Source organism: Somniosus microcephalus, chromosome 4 (assembly GCF_052327205.1).
Source record: "Somniosus microcephalus isolate GS21.2 chromosome 4, FLI_Smic_1.0, whole genome shotgun sequence".
NCBI lineage: Eukaryota > Metazoa > Chordata > Chondrichthyes > Squaliformes > Somniosidae > Somniosus > Somniosus microcephalus.
Window position 1 is genome coordinate 3,374,504 of NC_140990.1, and position 18,828 is coordinate 3,393,331.

Below are 18,828 nucleotides of genomic sequence, written 5' to 3' on the forward strand. Positions count from 1 at the left end.
GGCCTCCTCCTGTTCCTGTGTAACGGGCTCGAGGGGCTGAATGGGCCTCCTCCTGTTCCTGTGTAACAGGCTCAAGGGACTGAATGGGCCTCCTGTTCCTGTGTAACGGGCTCGAGGGGCTGAATGGCCTCCTCCTGTTCCTGTGTAACGGGCTCGAGGGGCTGAATGACCTCCTCCTGTTCCTGTGTAACGGGCTCGAGGGGCTGAATGACCTCCTCCTGTTCCTGTGTAACGGGCTCAAGGGATTGAATGGGCCTCCTGTTCCTGTGTAACGGGCTCGAGGGGCTGAATGACCTCCTCCTGTTCCTGTGTAACGGGCTCGAGGGGCTGAATGGGCCTCCTCCTGTTCCTGTGTAACGGGCTCGAGGGGCTGAATGGCCTCCTCCTGTTCCTGTGTAACGGGCTCGAGGGGCTGAATGACCTCCTCCTGTTCCTGTGTAACGGGCTCGAGGGGCTGAATGGGCCTCCTCCTGTTCCTGTGTAACAGGCTCAAGGGACTGAATGGCCTCCTCCTGTTCCTGTGTAACAGGCTCGAGGGGCTGAATGGGCCTCCTCCTGTTCCTGTGTAACGGGCTCGAGGGGCTGAATGGGCCTCCTCCTGTTCCATGTGTAAAAAGGTTCGAGGGGCTGAATGGCCTCCTCCTGTTCCTGTGTAACAGGCTCAAGGGACTGAATGGGCCTCCTCCTGTTCCTGTGTAACGGGCTCAAGGGATTGAATGGGCCTCCTGTTCCTGTGTAACGGGCTCGAGGGGCTGAATGGCCTCCTCCTGTTCCTGTGTAACGGGCTCGAGGGGCTGAATGACCTCCTCCTGTTCCTGTGTAACGGGCTCGAGGGGCTGAATGGGCCTCCTCCTGTTCCTGTGTAACGGGCTCGAGAGGCTGAATGGCCTCCTCCTGTTCCTGTGTAACAGGCTCAAGGGACTGAATGACCTCCTCCTGTTCCTGTGTAACGGGCTCGAGGGGCTGAATGGCCTCTTCCTATTCCCACCTGGAATCTTCGTTTCATTGGGAATGATGCATCTGACAAAGTGAGGGTGAGTCGATCGGAGGTTTGCCATCAGCTTGTTGAGGTTTTCCTGCAAGGATAAAGGGAAGATATCATTCTCTGATTCTATACGAGTTTCACATCTAGCACTGTCTCACCTCCTGACTCCCCAAAGCCTTTCCACCATCTACAAGGCACCAGTCAGGAGTGTGATGGAATACTCTCCACTTGCCTGGATGAGTGCAGCTCCAACAACACTCAAGAAGCTCGACACCATCCAGGACAAAGCAGCCCGCTTGATCGGCACCCCATCCACCATCTTAAACTCCAGGATGATTTGGACAGGTTAGGTGATTGGGCAGAAGCATGGCAGATGCAATATAACGTGGATAATTGTGAGGTTATCCACTTTGGTGGCAAAAACAGGAAGGCAGATTATTATCTGAATGGCAATAGATTGGGAGAAGGGGAAGTGCAACGAGACCTGGGTGTCCTTGTGCACCAGTCGCTGAAGGTAAGCATGCAGGTGCAGCAGGCAGTTAAGAAGGCAAATGGTATGTTGGCCTTCGTAGCGAGAGGGTTCGAGTACAGGAACAAGGATGTCTTGCTGCAGTTGTACAGGGCCTTGGTGAGACCACATCTTGAGCATTGTGTGCAGTTTTGGTCGCCTTATCTGAGGAAGGACGTTCTTGCCATGGAAGGAGTTCAGTGAAGATTCACCAGGCTGATACCTGGGATGGCAGGAATGACGTATGAGGAGAGATTGGGTCAATTGGGCTTGTACTGGCTGGAGTTTAGAAGAATGAGAGGGGATCTCATTGAAACGTATAAAATTCTGACAGGACTGGACAGACTAGATGCAGGAAGGATGTTCCTGATGGTGGGGGAGTCCAGAACCAGGGGTCACAGTCTAAGGATAAGGGGTAAGCCATTTAGGACAGAAATGAGGAGGAATTTCTTCACCCAGAGAGTGGTGAACCTGTGGAATTCTCTACCACAGAAGGCCGTTGAGGCCAATTCATTAAATATATTCAAGAAGGAGTTGGATATATTTATTAAGGCTAAAGGGATATGGGGAGAAGGCAGGGACAGGGTACTGAATTTGGATGATCAGCCATGATCTCATTGAATGGCGGAGCAGGCTCGAGGGGCCGAATGGCCTACTCCTGCTCCTATCTTCTATGTTTCTATGTTTCTACTCCCTCTCTGGTAAGTCTATCCTTCCTTAGGTAAGGAGACCAAAAGTGTACACAATACTCCAGGTGTAGTCTCACCAGGGCCGTATATAATTGCAGTAAGACGTCTTTACTCTTATACTCAAATCCTCTTGTAATAAAGGCCAACATACTTTTAGCTTTCCTAATTGCTTGCTGTACCTGCATGTTAACTTTCAGTGATTCATGTACAAGGACACCCAGGTCTCGCTGAACACCAGCATTTCCCAATCTCTCACCATTGGAAAAAATACTCTGCTTTTTTTATTGTTCCTACCAAGTGGATAACTTCACATTTCTCCACGTTATCACAGGATCACAGAAACCCCACAGTGCAGATAGAGGCCATTTCGGCCCATCGAGCCTGCATCGACACATATCCCACCCGATCCCCGTAACCCCTACACCAACACATATCCCACCCTATCCCCGTAACCCCACGTATTTAATCCCCCTAACACTAAGGGTCAATTTATCATAGCCAATCAACCTAACCCGCACATCTTTGGACTGTGGGAGGAAACCGGAGCACCCGGAGGAAACCCACGCAAACACGGGGCGAATGTGCAAACTCCACACAGACAGTCGCCCGAGGCCGGATTCGAACCCGGGTCCCTGGCGCTGTGAGGCAACAGTGCTAACCACTATGCCACCGTGCTGCCCTTTATATTCCATTTGCCGTGTTCTTGCCCACTCACTTAGCCTGTCTATATCCCCTTGAAGCCTCCTTGCATCCTCCTCACAACTTACATTCCCACCCAGCTTTTTAAGGAGCGTTTTAAAGGCGGGGAGAGAGAGAGAGAGGCGGAGAGGTTTACGGAGGGAATTCCCAAAGTTTAGAGCCCAGACAGCTGAAGGCGCCAACGGTGGAGCTGATGGGAAATCGAGGGAGGCCACAATTGGAGGAGCGCAGAGATCTCGGAGGGTTGTAGGGGCTGGAGGAGGTGACCGAGACAGGGAGGGATTTCAACGGGAGGATGGGGGGGGAATTTTAAAATCGAGGGGCTGCCGGGACAGCAGCCGATTTAGGTCAGCGAGCAACAGGCGGAGGGTGATGGGTGAAACATAGAAACATAGAAGATAGGAGCAGGAGTAGGCCACTCGGCCCCTCGAGCCTGCTCCGCCATTCAATGAGATCATGGCTGATCATCCAAATTCAGTACCCGGTCCCTGCCTTCTCCCCATATCCCTTGATCCCTTTAGCCTTACGAAATATATCTAACTCCTTCCTGAATATATTTAATGAATTGGCCTCAACTGCCTTCTGTGGTAGAGAATTCCACAGGTTCACCACTTTCTGGGTGAAGAAATTCCTCCTCATCTCTGTCCTAAATGGCTTACCCCTTATCCTTAGACTGTGACCCCTTGGTTCTGGACTCCCCCGCCATCGGGAACATCCTTCCTGCATCTAGTCTGTCCAGTCCTGTTAGAATTTTATAAGTTTCGATGAGATCCCCTCTCATTCTTCTAAACTCCAGTGAGTATAAGCCCAATCGACCCAATCTCTCCTCATACGTCATTCCTGCCATCCCAGGTATCAGCCTGGTGAATCTTCGCTGCACTCCCTCCATGGCAAGAACATCCTTCCTCAGATAAGGCGACTAAAACTGCACGCAATACTCGAGGTGTGGTCTCACCAAGGCCCTGTACAACTGCAGCAAGACATCCTTGCTCCTGTACTCGAACCCTCTCGCTATGAAGGCCAACATACCATTTGCCTTCTTAACCGCCTGCTGCATCTGCCGATGTCAGGCTTGCCGGTCTATAATTCCCCGTTTTCTCTCTACCACCTTTTTTGAAGTGTCGATAGTAGCCATGGTGTGGAGATGCCGGAGTTGGACTGGGGTGGACAAATGTGAGAAGTCACACAACACCAGGTTATAGTCCAACAGCTTTATTTGAAATCACAAGCTTTCGGAGCGCTGCTCCTTCGTCAGGTGAAGTGGAGAAATGCATAAAGACACAGCTTTATCTGTGACACAAAGCTGTGTCTTTATGCATTTCTCCACTTCACCTGACGAAGGAGCAGCGCTCCGAAAGCTTGTGATTTCAAATAAAGCTGTTGGACTATAACCTGGTGTTGTGTGACTTCTTACCTTTTTTGAATAGTGGGGTAACATTAGCTACCCTCCAATCCATGGGTACTGTTCCAGAGTCTATCGAGTTCTGGAAGATGACCAGCAATGCATCTACTATTTCTAGGGCCACTTCCTTAAGTACCCTAGGATGTAGATTATCAGGCCCTGGGGATTTATCGGCCTTCAGTCCCATCAATTTCCCTAACACTATTTCCCTACAAATACTGATTTCTTTCAGTTCCTCCCTCTCATCAGACCCTATGTTCCCCGACATCTCTGGGAGGTTATTTGTGTCCTCCTTTGTGAAGACAGAACCAAAGTACGTATTTAATTGGTCTGCCATTTCTTTGTTCCCCATTATAAATTCCCCTGATTCTGACTGCAAGGGACCTACACTTGACTTCACAAATCTTTTTCTCTTCACATATCTATAAAAAGCTTTTACAGTCAGTTCTTATGTTCCCTGCAAGCTTACTCTCATAATCTATTTACCCCCTCTTAATTAATCCCCTTGTCCTCCTTTGCTGAATCCTAAACTGCTCCCAATCCTCAGGTTTGCTGCTTTTTCTGGCCAATTTATATGTCCTCTCCTTGGATCTTATGCTATCCCTAATTTCCCTTGATAGCAACGGTTGAGTCACCTTTTTTATTTTATTTTTATGCCAAACAGGGATGAACAAATTCTGTAGTTCATCCATGCGATCTTTGAGTGTTTGCCATTGCCTATCCACCGTCATCCCTTTGAGTAACATTCCCCAATCAACCCTACCCAACTCGCACCTCAGACCATCGTAGTTTCCTTTATTTAAATTCAGGACCCTAGTCTCTGAGTCAACTCCTTCACTCTCCATCTTAAAGAAAGAATTCTATCATATTATGATTGCTCCGACCCAAGAGGCCTCGCACAACAACATTGCTAATTAACCCTCTCTCATTACCCAGTCTAAGATGTCCTGATCTCTAGATGGTTCCTTGACATATTGGTCCAGGAAACCATCCCGTATACACTCCAGGAATTCCTCCTCCACATTATTGTTATTAATTTGGTTAACCCAATCTATATGTAGATTAAAGTCACCCATGATAACTGCTGTGCCCTTATTGCACACATCTCTAATTTCCTGTTCAATGACATCCCCAACCTCCGCCTTACTGTTTGGAGGTCTGTATACCACTCCCACTAATGTTTTCTGCCCCTTGGGGGCTTGCTGCGAGTTAGGATATGGGTCTCGCAGGAGCTTTGGATGAGTGGATCTTTACGGAGGGTGCAAGGTGCGAGGCTGGCCAGGACAGTGTTGGGAATACTCAAAAACCCCCGGACCCCAACACAAGGCAACGGTCTGAGAGAGAGGGAGAGAGGACAGAAAGTCAAAAAGTGGTTCGTCAGGCAACGGACACAGGCGGTATCAAGTATGGAGGCCCACCAAGGCTGTTACCAAAAGAGGTCCTATTGTGCGTCCCAGTATTAGATGTCCCTCTTACCCTGTGCAGAGCAGAAACAGTCTGGAATGAAGACCCCTTCCTCTTCGTCCCCTTCTTCTGCTCCATGGCTGAAACAGATAAAGACAAAAAAATCATTTGTCACAACACATTAAAGCTCCCTCTACACTGTCCCGTCAAACACTCCCAGGGCAGATACAGCACGGGTTAGATACAGTGTAAAGCTCCCTCTACACTGTCCCATGAAATTCTCCCAGGACAGGTACAGCACGGGTTAGATACAGAGTAAAGCTCCCTCTACGCTGTCCCATCAAACACTCCCAGTGCAGGTACAGCACGGCTTAGATCCAGAATAAAGCTCCCTCTACACTGTCTCATCAAACACTCCCAGGGCAGGTACAGCACGGGTTAGATACAGAGTAAAGCTCCCTCTACACTGTCCCATCAAACACTCCCAGGGCAGGTACAGCACGGGTTAGATACAGAGTAAAGCTCCCTCTACACTGTCCCATCAAACACTCCCAGGGCAGGTACAGCACTGGGTTAGATACAGAGTTAAGCTCCCTCTACACTGTCCCATCAAACACTCCCAGGGCAGGTACAGCATGGGTTAGATACAGAGTAAAGCTCCCTCTACACTGTCACATCAAACATTCCCAGGGCAGGTACAGCTCGGGTGAGATACAGAGTTAAACTCCCTCTACACTGTCCCGTCAAACACTCCCAGGGCAGGTATAGCATGGGTTAGATACAGAGTAAAGCTCCCTGTACACTGTCCCATCAAACACTCCCAGGGCAGGTACAGCAGGGGTTAGATACAGAGTGAAGCTCCCTCTACACTGTCCCATCAAACACTCCCAGGGTCAGGTACAGCATGGGTCTCCAGGATTGTCTGGAGGTCCCTCTAACCCCTCTCTCACACACTCCTGTATCTGGAGAGATCCCGCTAACCCACCAGCATCTGCTCCAGCGTAGTTGGCGAAGAGATTGGCCAGGATCTTCATGGAGGACTTCTGGTACAGGCCCACCACCGTCTCGTTCAGGGGGTCCTTGTTCTTCTGGAGCCAGCCCATAATGTTGTAATCCACCGTCCCCGCGTAGTGCATCAGCGCAAAGTGGGCCTCAGGCTTCCCCTTGACCATTCGCGGCTTCTGGAAGTTGGCCGACTTGCCCAGGTGGTTGTCGTAGAGTTTCGCCTTGAAGGTCATGTCGCTGGCCTTGGGGAACATGCACTCCTCTTCCAGGATGGACATGATGCCCATGGGCTGTCGGGAGAGAGAGAGAGTGTGTGAGAGAGAGAGAGAGAGTGAGAGAGAGAGAGGGAGAGAGAGAGAGAGGGAGAGAGAGAGAGAGGGAGTGTGGGAGAGACTGTGGGAGAGAGTGTGGGAGAGAGTGTGAGAGAGAGTGTGAGAGAGAGTGTGAGAGAGAGTGTGAGAGAAGGACGGGTGGATTGGGAGACGGACGGGTGGATTGGGAGAGGACGGGTGGATTGGGAGAGGACGGGTGGATTGGGAGAGGACGGGTGGATTGGGAGAGGACGGGTGGATTGGGAAAAGGACGGGTGGATTGGGAGAGGACGGGTGGATTGGGAGAAGGACGGGTGGATTGGGAGAAGGACGGGTGGATTGGGAGAAGGACGGGTGGATTGGGAGACGGACGGGTGGGTTGGGAGAAGGACGGGTGGATTGGGAGACGGACGGGTGGATTGGGAGAAGGACGGGTGGATTGGGAGAAGGACGGGTGGATTGGGAGACGGACGGGTGGGTTGGGAGAAGGACGGGTAGATTGGGAGACGGACGGGTGGATTGGGAGAGGACGGGTGGATTGGGAGAAGGACGGGTGGATTGGGAGAAGGACGGGTGGATTGGGAGAAGGACGGGTGGATTGGGAGAAGGACGGGTGGATTGGGAGAAGGACGGGTGGATTGGGAGAAGGACGGGTGGATTGGGAGAAGGACGGGTGGATTGGGAGACGGACGGGTGGATTGGGAGACGGACGGGTGGATTGGGAGAGGAAGGGTGGATTGGGAGAAGGACGGGTGGATTGGGAGACGGACGGGTGGATTGGGAGAAGGACGGGTGGATTGGGAGAAGGACGGGTGGATTGGGAGAGGACGGGTGGATTGGGAGAGGACGGGTGGATTGGGAGAGGACGGGTGGATTGGGAGAGGACGGGTGGATTGGGAGAGGACGGGTGGATTGGGAAAAGGACGGGTGGATTGGGAGAGGACGGGTGGATTGGGAGAAGGACGGGTGGATTGGGAGAAGGACGGGTGGATTGGGAGAAGGACGGGTGGATTGGGAGACGGACGGGTGGGTTGGGAGAAGGACGGGTGGATTGGGAGACGGACGGGTGGATTGGGAGAAGGACGGGTGGATTGGGAGAAGGACGGGTGGATTGGGAGACGGACGGGTGGGTTGGGAGAAGGACGGGTAGATTGGGAGACGGACGGGTGGATTGGGAGAGGACGGGTGGATTGGGAGAAGGACGGGTGGATTGGGAGAAGGACGGGTGGATTGGGAGAAGGACGGGTGGATTGGGAGAAGGACGGGTGGATTGGGAGAAGGACGGGTGGATTGGGAGAAGGACGGGTGGATTGGGAGACGGACGGGTGGATTGGGAGACGGACGGGTGGATTGGGAGAGGAAGGGTGGATTGGGAGAAGGACGGGTGGATTGGGAGACGGACGGGTGGATTGGGAGAAGGACGGGTGGATTGGGAGAAGGACGGGTGGATTGGGAGAAGGACGGGTGGATTGGGAGAAGGACGGGTGGATTGGGAGACGGACGGGTGGATTGGGAGAAGGACGGGTGGATTGGGAGACGGACGGGTGGATTGGGAGAGGACGGGTGGATTGGGAGAAGGACGGGTGGATTGGGAGAAGGACAGGTGGATTGGGAGAAGGACGGGTGGATTGGGAGAAGGACGGGTGGATTGGGAGAAGGACGGGTGGATTGGGAGACGGACGGGTGGATTGGGAGAAGGACGGGTGGATTGGGAGAAGGACGGGTGGATTGGGAGAAGGACGGGTGGATTGGGAGACGGACGGGTGGATTGGGAGAGGACGGGTGGATTGGGAGAAGGACGGGTGGATTGGGAGAAGGACGGGTGGATTGGGAGAGGACGGGTGGATTGGGAGAAGGACGGGTGGATTGGGAGAAGGACGGGTGGATTGGGAGAGGACGGGTGGGTTGGGAGAAGGACGGGTGGATTGGGAGAAGGACGGGTGGATTGGGAGAGGACGGGTGGATTGGGAGAAGGACGGGTGGATTGGGAGACGGACGGGTGGGTTGGGAGACGGACGGGTGGATTGGGAGAAGGACGGGTGGATTGGGAGAAGGACGGGTGGATTGAGAGAAGGACGGGTGGATTGGGAGAAGGACGGGTGGATTGGGAGAAGGACGGGTGGATTGGGAGAAGGACGGGTGGATTGGGAGACGGACGGGTGGGTTGGGAGAAGGATGGGTGGATTGGGAGACGGACGGGTGGATTGGGAGACGGACGGGTGGATTGGGAGAAGGACGGGTGGATTGGGAGAAGGACGGGTGGATTGGGAGACGGACGGGTGGATTGAGAGAAGGACGGGTGGATTGGGAGAAGGACGGGTGGATTGGGAGAAGGACGGGTGGATTGGGAGAAGGACGGGTGGATTGGGAGACGGACGGGTGGGTTGGGAGAAGGACGGGTGGATTGGGAGACGGACGGGTGGATTGGGAGACGGACGGGTGGATTGGGAGAAGGACGGGTGGATTGGGAGAAGGACGGGTGGATTTGGAGACGGACGGGTGGATTGGGAGAAGGACGGGTGGATTGGGAGAAGGACGGGTGGATTGGGAGAAGGACGGGTGTATTGGGAGAAGGACGGGTGGATTGGGAGAAGGACGGGTGGATTGGGAGAAGGACGGGTGGATTGGGAGAAGGACGGGTGGATTGGGAGAGGACGGGTGGATTGGGAGACGGACGGGTGGATTGGGAGAAGGACGGGTGGATTGGGAGAAGGACGGGTGGATTGGGAGAAGGACGGGTGTATTGGGAGAAGGACGGGTGGATTGGGAGAAGGACGGGTGGATTGGGAGAAGGACGGGTGGATTGGGAGAAGGACGGGTGGATTGGGAGACGGACGGGTGGATTGGGAGAAGGACGGGTGGATTGGGAGAAGGACGGGTGGATTGGGAGACGGACGGGTGGATTGGGAGAAGGACGGGTGGATTGGGAGACGGACGGGTGGATTGGGAGAGGACGGGTGGATTGGGAGAAGGACGGGTGGATTGGGAGAAGGACGGGTGGATTGGGAGAGGACGGGTGGATTGGGAGAAGGACGGGTGGATTGGGAGAAGGACGGGTGGGTTGGGAGACGGACGGGTGGATTGGGAGATGGAGAGGATTGAGGGAAGGACATGAGGAGCTCCACGAGCCACACCTTCTCGATGAGGTCTATACAGGCCTGGAGGTCCATGCCGAAATCGATGAATTCCCACTCGATGCCCTCCTTCTTGTACTCCTCCTGCTCCAGGACGAACATGTGATGATTGAAGAACTGTTGCAGTTTCTCATTGGTGAAGTTAATGCAGAGCTGCTCAAAGCTGTTGAACTGAGAACCAGAGAGAATCGGAAGTTATTTCCCAATTAAAGATTCCCGTCAGCCCCGTGTCCAAACTCGCCCCAGGTCCCGTTCACCCATCGCCCCCTACAGTGGCTCCCGGTCCAGCAACACCTTGATTTTAAACTTCTCCCCAGTCCTGGTTTTCAAATATCTCCATGGCCCTCGCCTCTCCCGAGCTCTGTAACCACCTCCAGCCCCCAAGATTTCCATGCTCCTCCAATTCTGTCCTCTTGCCCATCCCCGCGCTGTACCTGCCCTGGGAGTGTTTGATGGGACAGTGTAGAGAGAGCTTTACTCTGTATCTAACCCGTGCTGTACCTGCCCTGGGAGTGTTTGATGGGACAGTGTAGAGGGAGCTTTACTCTGTATCTAACCCGTGCTGTACCTGCCCTGGGAGTGTTTGATGGGACAGTGTAGAGGGAGCTTTACTCTGTATCTAACCCGTGCTGTACCTGCCCTGGGAGTGTTTGATGGGACAGTGTAGAGGGAGCTTTACTCTGTATCTAACCCGTGCTGTACCTGCCCTGGGAGTGTTTGATGGGACAGTGTAGAGGGAGCTTTACTCTGTATCTAACCCGTGCTGTACCTGCCCTGGCAGTATTGATGGGACAGTGTAGAGGGTGCTTTATTCTGTATCTAACCCCGTGCTGTACCTGCCCTGGGAGTGTTTGATGGGACAGTGTAGAGGGAGCTTTACTCTGTATCTAACCCGTGCTGTACCTGCCCTGGGACTGTTTGATGGGACAGTGTAGAGCGAGCTTTACTCAGTATCTAACCCGTGCTGTACCTGCCCTGGGAGTGTTTGATGGGACAGTGTAGAGGGAGCTTTACTCTGTATCTAACCCCGTGCTGTACCTGCCCTGGGAGTGTTTGATGGGACAGTGTAGAGGGAGCTTTACTCTGTATCTAACCCATGCTGTACCTGCCCTGGGAGTGTTTGATGGGACAGTGTAGAGGGAGCTTTACTCTGTATCTAACCCGTGCTGTGCCTGCCCTGGGAGTGTTTGAGGGGACAGTGTAGAGGGAGCTTTACTCTATATCGAACCCCGCGCTGTACCTGCCCTGGGAGTGTTTGATGGGACAGTGTAGAGGGAGCTTTACTCTGTATCTAACCCGTGCTGTACCTGCCCTGGGAGTGTTTGATGGGACAGTGTAGAGGGAGCTTTACTCTGTATCTAACCCGTGCTGTACCTGCCCTGGGAGTGTTTGATGGGACAGTGTAGAGGGAGCTTTACTCTGTATCTAACCCGTGCTGTACCTGCCCTGGGAGTGTTTGATGGGACAGTGTAGAGGGAGCTTTACTCTGTATTTAACCCATGCTGTACCTGCCCTGGGAGTGTTTGATGGGACAGTGTAGAGGGAGCTTTACTCTGTATCTAACCCGTGCTGTACCTGCCCTGGGAGTGTTTGATGGGACAGTGCAGAGGGAGCTTTACTCTGTATCTAACCCATGCTGTACCTGCCCTGGGAGTGTTTGATGGGACAGTGTAGAGGGAGCTTTACTCTGTATCTAACCCGTGCTGTACCTGCCCTGGGAGTGTTTGATGGGACAGTGTAGAGGGAGCTTTACTCTGTATCTAACCCGTGCTGTATCTGCCCTGGGAGTGTTTGATGGGACAGTGTAGAGGGAGCTTTACTCTGTATCTAACCCCTGCTGTACCTGCCCTGGGAGTGTTTGATGGGACAGTGTAGAAGGAGCTTTACTCAGTATCTAACCTGTGCTGTACCTGCCCTGGGAGTGTTTGGTGGGACAGTGTAGAGGGAGCTTTACTCTGTATCTAACCCATGCTGTACCTGCCCTGGGAGTGTTTGATGGGACAGTGTAGAGGGAGCTTTGCTCTGTATCTAACCCGTGCTGTACCTGCCCTGGGAGTGTTTGATGGGACAGTGTAGAGGGAGCTTTACTCTGTATCTAACCCGTGCTGTACCTGCCCTGGGAGTGTTTGATGGGACAGTGTAGAGGGAGCTTTGCTCTGTATCTAACCCGTGCTGTACCTGCCCTGGGAGTGTTTGATGGGACAGTGTAGAGAGAGCTTTACTCTGTATCTAACCCGTGCTGTACCTGCCCTGGGAGTGTTTGATGGGACAGTGTAGAGGGAGCTTTACTCTGTATCTAACCCATGCTGTACCTGTCGTGGGAGTGTTTGATGGGACAGTGTAGAGGGAGCTTTACTCTGTATCTAACCCGTGCTGTACCTGCCCTGGGAGTGTTTGATGGGACAGTGTAGAGGGAGCTTTACTCTGTATCTAACCCGTGCTGTACCTGCCCTGGGAGTGTTTGATGGGACAGTGTAGAGGGAGCTTTACTCTGTATCTAACCCGTGCTGTACCTGCCCTGGGAGTGTTTGATGGGACAGTGTAGAGGGAGCTTTACTCTGTATCTAACCCGTGCTGTACCTGTCCTGGGAGTGTTTGATGGGACAGTGTAGAGGGAGCTTTACTCTGTATCTAACCCGTGCTGCACCTGCCCTGGGAGTGTTTGATGGGACAGTGTAGAGGGAGCTTTACTCTGTATCTAACCCGTGCTGTACCTGCCCTGGGAGTGTTTGATGGGACAGTGTAGAGGGAGCTTTACTCTGTATCTAACCCGTGCTGTACCTGCCCTGGGAGTGTTTGATGGGACAGTGTAGAGGGAGCTTTACTCTGTATCTAACCCGTGCTGTACCTGTCCTGGGAGTGTTTGATGGGACAGTGTAGAGGGAGCTTTACTCTGTATCTAACCCGTGCTGCACCTGCCCTGGGAGTGTTTGATGGGACAGTGTAGAGGGAGCTTTACTCTGTATCTAACCTGTGCTGTACCTGCCCAGGGAGTGTTTGATGGGACAGTGTAGAGGGAGCTTTACTCTGTATCTAACCCGTGCTGTACCTGCCCTGGGAGTGTTTGATGGGACAGTGTAGAGGGAGCTTTACTCTGCATCTAACCCGTGCTGTAGCTGCCCTGGGAGTGTTTGATGGGACAGTGTAGAGGGAGCTTTACTCTGTATCTAACCCCTGCTGTACCTGCCCAGGGAGTGTTGGATGGGACAGTGTAGAGGGAGCTTTACTCTGTATCTAACACGTGCTGTACCTGCCCTGGGAGTGTTTGATGGGACAGTGTAGAGGGACCTTTACTCTGTAATTAACCCCGTGCTGTACCTGCCCTGGGAGTGTTTGATGGGACAGTGTAGAGGGAGCTTTACTCTGTATCTAACCCGTGCTGTACCTGCCCTGGGAGTGTTTGATGGGACAGTGTAGAGGGAGCTTTACTCTGTATCTAACCCGTGCTGTACCTGCCCTGGGAGTGTTTGATGGGATAGTGTAGAGGGAGCTTTACTCTGTATCTAACCCGTGCTGTACCTGCCTTGGGAGTGTTTGATGGGACAGTGTAGAGGGAGCTTTACTCTGTATCTAACCCGTGCTGTACCTGCCTTGGGAGTGTTTGATGGGACAGTGTAGAGGGAGCTTTACTCTGTATCTAACCCATGCTGTACCTGCCCTGGGAGTGTTTGATGGGACAGTGTAGAGGGAGCTTTACTCTGTATCTAACCCGTGCTGTACCTGCCCTGGGAGTGTTTGATGGGACAGTGTAGAGGGAGCTTTACTCTGTATCTAACCCATGCTGCACCTGCTCTGGGAGTGTTTGATGGGGACAGTGTAGAGGGAGCTTTACTCTGTATCTAACCCGTGCTGTACCTGCCCTGGGAGTGTTTGATGGGACAGTGTAGAGGGAGCTTTACTCTGTATGTAACCCGTGCTGTACCTGCCCTGGGAGTGTTTGATGGGGACAGTCTAGAGGGAGCTTTACTCTGTATCTAACCCGTGCTGTACCTGCCCTGGGAGTGTTTGATGGGACAGTGTAGAGGGAGCTTTACTCTGTATCTAACCCATGCTGTACCTGCCCTGGGAGTGTTTGATGGGACAGTGTAGAGGGAGCTTTACTCTGTATCTAACCCGTGCTGTACCTGCCCTGGGAGTGTTTGATGGGACAGTGTAGAGGGAGCTATACTCTGTATCTAACCCGTGCTGTACCTGCCCTGGGAGTGTTTGATGGGGACAGTGCAGAGGGAGCTTTACTGTGTTTCTAACCCCTGCTGTACCTGCCCTGGGAGTGTTTGATGGGACAGTGTAGAGGGAGCTTTACTCAGTATCTAACCCATGCTGTACCTGCCCTGGGAGTGTTTGATGGGACAGTGTAGAGGGAGCTTTACTCTGTATCTAACCCATGCTGTACCTGCCCTGGGAGTGTTTGATGGGACAGTGTAGAGGGAGCTTTACTCTGTATCTAACCCATGCTGTACCTGCCCTGGGAGTGTTTGATGGGACAGTGTAGAGGGAGCTTGACTCTGTATCTAACCTGTGCTGTACCTGCCCTGGGAGTGATTGATGGGACAGTGTAGAGCGAGCTTTACTCTGTATCTAACCCATGCTGTACCTGCCCTGGGAGTGTTTGATGGGACAGAGTAGAGGGAGCTTTACTCTGTATCTAACCCCGTGGTGTACCTGCCCTGGGAGTGTTTGATGGGGCAGTGTAGAGGGAGCTTTACTCTGTATCTAACCCGTGCTGTACCTGCCCTGGGAGTTTTTGATGGGGACAGTGTAGAGGGAGATTTACTCTGTATCTAACCCCGTGCTGTACCTGCCCTGGGAGTGTTTGACGGGATGATGTGGAAGGAGCTTTACTCCGTATCTAACCCGTGTTGTACCTACCCTGGGAGTGTTTGATGGGACAGTGTAGAGGGAGCTTTTCTCTGTATCTAACCCGTGCTGTACCTGCCCTGGGAGTGTTTGATGGGACAGTGTAGAGGGAGGTTTACTCTGTATCTAACCCGTGCTGTACCTGCCCTGGGAGTGTTTGATGGGACAGTGTAGAGGGAGCTTTACTCTGTGTCTAACCCCGTGCTGTACCTGCCCTGGGAGTGTTTGACGGGATGATGTAGAACGAGCTTTACTCCGTATCTAACCCCGTGCTGTACCTGCCCTGGGAGTGTTTGACGGGATGGTGTAGAGACAAGCTGATTTGTAGGGGATGGGGTTGATACTCACGTCAAAGATCTCAAATCCCGCGATGTCCAACACTCCGATGAAATATTGCCTCGGGAGTTTGGTTTCCAGCGACTGGTTGATTCTCAGAACCATCCAGTTGAACATCTTCTCGTAGACGGATTTGGCCAGAGCTCCGGTAGAATAGGACACCTGTCGGCGATTGAATAAATGGAAGATTGTGTTATCTGGGGTGAGGATTGGGGTGTATGGGTTTTGGGGGATCTGGGATTGGGATTGGAATTTGGGATGTCTGCATTAAGGATTAGGATTTTTTTTATTCGTTCATGGGATGTGGGCGTCGCTGGCGAGTCCAGCATTTATTGCCCATCCCTAGTTGCCCTTGAGAAGGTGGTGGTGAGCCGCCTTCTTGAACCGCTGCAGTCCGTGTGGTGAGGGTACTCCCACAGTGCTGTTAGGGAGGGAGTTCCAGGATTTTGACCCAGCGACGATGAAGGAACGACCGATATATTTCCAAGTCAGGATGGTGTGCGACTTGGAGGGGAACTTGGAGGTGGTGGTGTTCCCATGCGCCTGCTGCCCTTGTCCTTCTAGGTGGAAGAGGTCGCGGGTTTGGGAGGTGCTGCCGAAGAAGCCTTGGCGAGTTGCTGCAGTGCATCTTGTCGATGGTACACACTGCGGCCACGGTACGCCGGTGGTGGAGGGAGTGAATGTTTAAGGTGGTGGATGGGGTGCCAATCAAGCGGGCTGCTTTGTCCTGGATGGTGTCGAGCTTCTTGAGTGTTGTTGGAGCTGCACTCATCCAGGCAAGTGGAGAGTATTCCATCACACTCCTGACTTGTGCCTTGTAGATGGTGGAAAGGCTTTGGGGAGTCAGGAGGTGAGACACTTACCGCAAGGGGGTTGGAGTATAAAAGCAGGGAAGTCTTGCTTCAGTTATACAGGGTATTGGTGAGGCCACACCTGGAATACTGCGTACAGTTTTGGTTTCCATATTTAAGAAAAGATATACTTGCTCTCGAGGTGGTTCAGAGAAGGTTCACTGGGTTGATTCCGGAGATGAGGGGGTTGACGTATGAGGAAAGGTTGAGTAGGTTGGGCCTCTACTCATTGGAGTTCAGAAGAATGAGAGGCGATCTTATCGAAACATATAAGATTGTGAGGGGGCTTGATCGGGTGGATGCGGTGAGGATGTTTCCACTGATGGGTGAGACTAGAACTGGGGGGCATAATCTTAGAATAAAGGGCTGCCCTTTCAAAACTGAGATGAGGAGAAACTTCTTCACTCAGAGGGTAGTAAATCTATGGAATTTGCTACCCCAGAGAGCTGTGGAAGCTGCAACATTAAATAAATTTAAAATGGAGATAGACATTTTCCTAGCAGATAAGGGAATTAGGGGTTACGGGGAGAGGGCAGGGAAGTGGACGTGAGTCTCGATTCGGATCAGCCATGATCCTATTGAATGGCGGAGCAGGCCCGAGGGGCCATAGGGCCTACTCCTGCTCCTACTTCTTATGTTCTTATGTAGAATACCCAGCCTCTGACCTGCTCTTGTAGCCACAGTATTTACGTGGCTGGTCCAGTTAAGTTTCTGGTCAATGGTGACCCCCAGGATGTTGATGGTGGGAGATTCGGCGATGGTATTGCCATTGAATGTCAAGTGGCGGTGGTTAGACGCTCTCTTGTTGGAGATAGTCATTGCCTGGCAAGCTGGTTAGAGTTCGGTGTATCTGCGATCGGGATTGGGATCTCGTTTGGGACTGATGTTTTCCTGCAGAAGGGACAGTGATCTGCAGTTGGAATTGGGACGTCTGGGGTACTAGGGGCATAGCTTCAGAATAAGGGATCGTCCATTTATAACGGAGGAATTTCTTCTCTGAGCGTCATGAATCGTTGGAATTCTCTACCTCAGACAGCCGTGGAGGGTGGGTCATTGGCTATATTTAAGGTGGAGATAGACAGATTTTTGAACTATAGGATACTTGCCTTCATTAGCCGAGGCATAGAATATAAGAGCACGGAGGTTATGATGGAGCTGTACAAAACGCTGGTTAGGCCACAGCTGGAATACTGTGTGCAGTTCTGGTCGCCACACTATAGGAAGGATGTGATTGCATTGGAGAGGGTGCAGAGGAGATTCACCAGGATGTTACCTGGGCTGGAGCGCTTCAGCTATGAAGAGAGACTGGACAGGCTGGGGTTGTTTTCCTTGGAGCAGAGAAGGCTGAGGGGGAGGACCTGATTGAGGTGTACAAAATTGTGAGGGGCATAGATAGGGTAGATCGAAAGGAACTTTTCCCCTTAGTAGAGGGGTCAATAACCACAGGGGGCATAGATTCAAGGTAAGGGGCGGGAGGTTTAGAGGGGATTTGAGGAAAAACTTTTTCACCCAGAGGGTGGTTGGAATCTGGAACTCACTGCCTGAAAGGGTGGTAGAGGCAGGAACCCTCACAACATTCAAGAAGCATTTAGATGAGCACTTGAAACGCCATAGCGTACAAGGCTACGGACCAAGTGCTGGAAAATGGGATTAGACGGGACAGGGATTGATGGCCGGCGCGGACACGATGGGCCGAAGGGCCTCTTTCTGTGCTGTGTAACTCTATGACTCTATCCCAGGGAGGTGTCTGATGTGGGGGGGGGGGAATGGGGGGGGTGGTCAGGCACGGTCCTTTCAACTTCGGAGAACCCTGGGGTTCAATCCAGCCCCCAGACAGAGGTGGGGGGGGGAGAAGATATTGGTGGGTTTGAAGCATTAAGTTAGAAGGCCAGCGATGGTCCATTGACTGCAGAAGATCAGACGGATACCTGTTGAACGTTCTGGCCCTTGGTGACGTACTCGTTGCCCACTTTGACCCGGGGGTGGCACAGCCCTTTCAGGAGGTCGGCAGAGTTCAAGCCCATCAGGAAGGCTGATTTATCCGCCTCTGGAATGAAGGAAGACACGATTCCAGAGGTGAAGGAGAGAGAAACCATCAGATCGCCACACAATTCACAATTCACAATTCAAATCGCTTTATTGGCATGATAAGTTACATCTTATGTTGCCAAAGCATCAAAATACATTTATGGTTTAGCACATAAACGCAGTTCTATTCATACAGTGTATAAACAGGTATATCCCTGAGTGTATAAATATACATTCGCATTGTTTATATATATTCTTTTCTTAGTTTACTGGTTGTCCCTCTGTTCATGGCAAGCTGTAACATAGTGTGCCGCCAGTGTTATACAGCTTCTCTCCTCCCCCAGTAGGAATGGGAGTTTTTGGTTGTCATTCAGATTTCTGAAATCAGGGCATATTTGTGAGAATTTTTGGTAGAAATTCTCCCTGATGCCCTGATATTTTCCACAAGCTGTGAGGAAGTGCATCTCTGTCTCCACCACTCCCTGACTGCAGTGAAAGCATATCCTGTCCTCTCTTGGCAGCCTGGTCTGCCTGTGTCTGCCTTTTTCGATCGCTAGGCTATGTTCGCTAAGTCTGTACCTTGTCAAGGTTCTTCTCAGTTTGTTATCCTTTACCATGG

The 18,828-nt window shown here is 52.3% G+C and overlaps 1 protein-coding gene across 1 annotated transcript in view; it reads right to left on the reverse strand.

Moving 5' to 3' along the window:
- Positions 1-18,828, reverse strand: part of LOC147118182 (myosin-7-like) — a 157,938-nt gene that overhangs the window by 92,184 nt on the left and 46,926 nt on the right. The window contains 6 exon segments of the mRNA XM_085984285.1: positions 989-1,076; positions 5,760-5,827; positions 6,673-6,982; positions 10,138-10,308; positions 15,343-15,492; positions 18,110-18,228. Of these exon segments, the coding sequence (XP_085840411.1) occupies positions 989-1,076; positions 5,760-5,827; positions 6,673-6,982; positions 10,138-10,308; positions 15,343-15,492; positions 18,110-18,228 (906 nt within the window).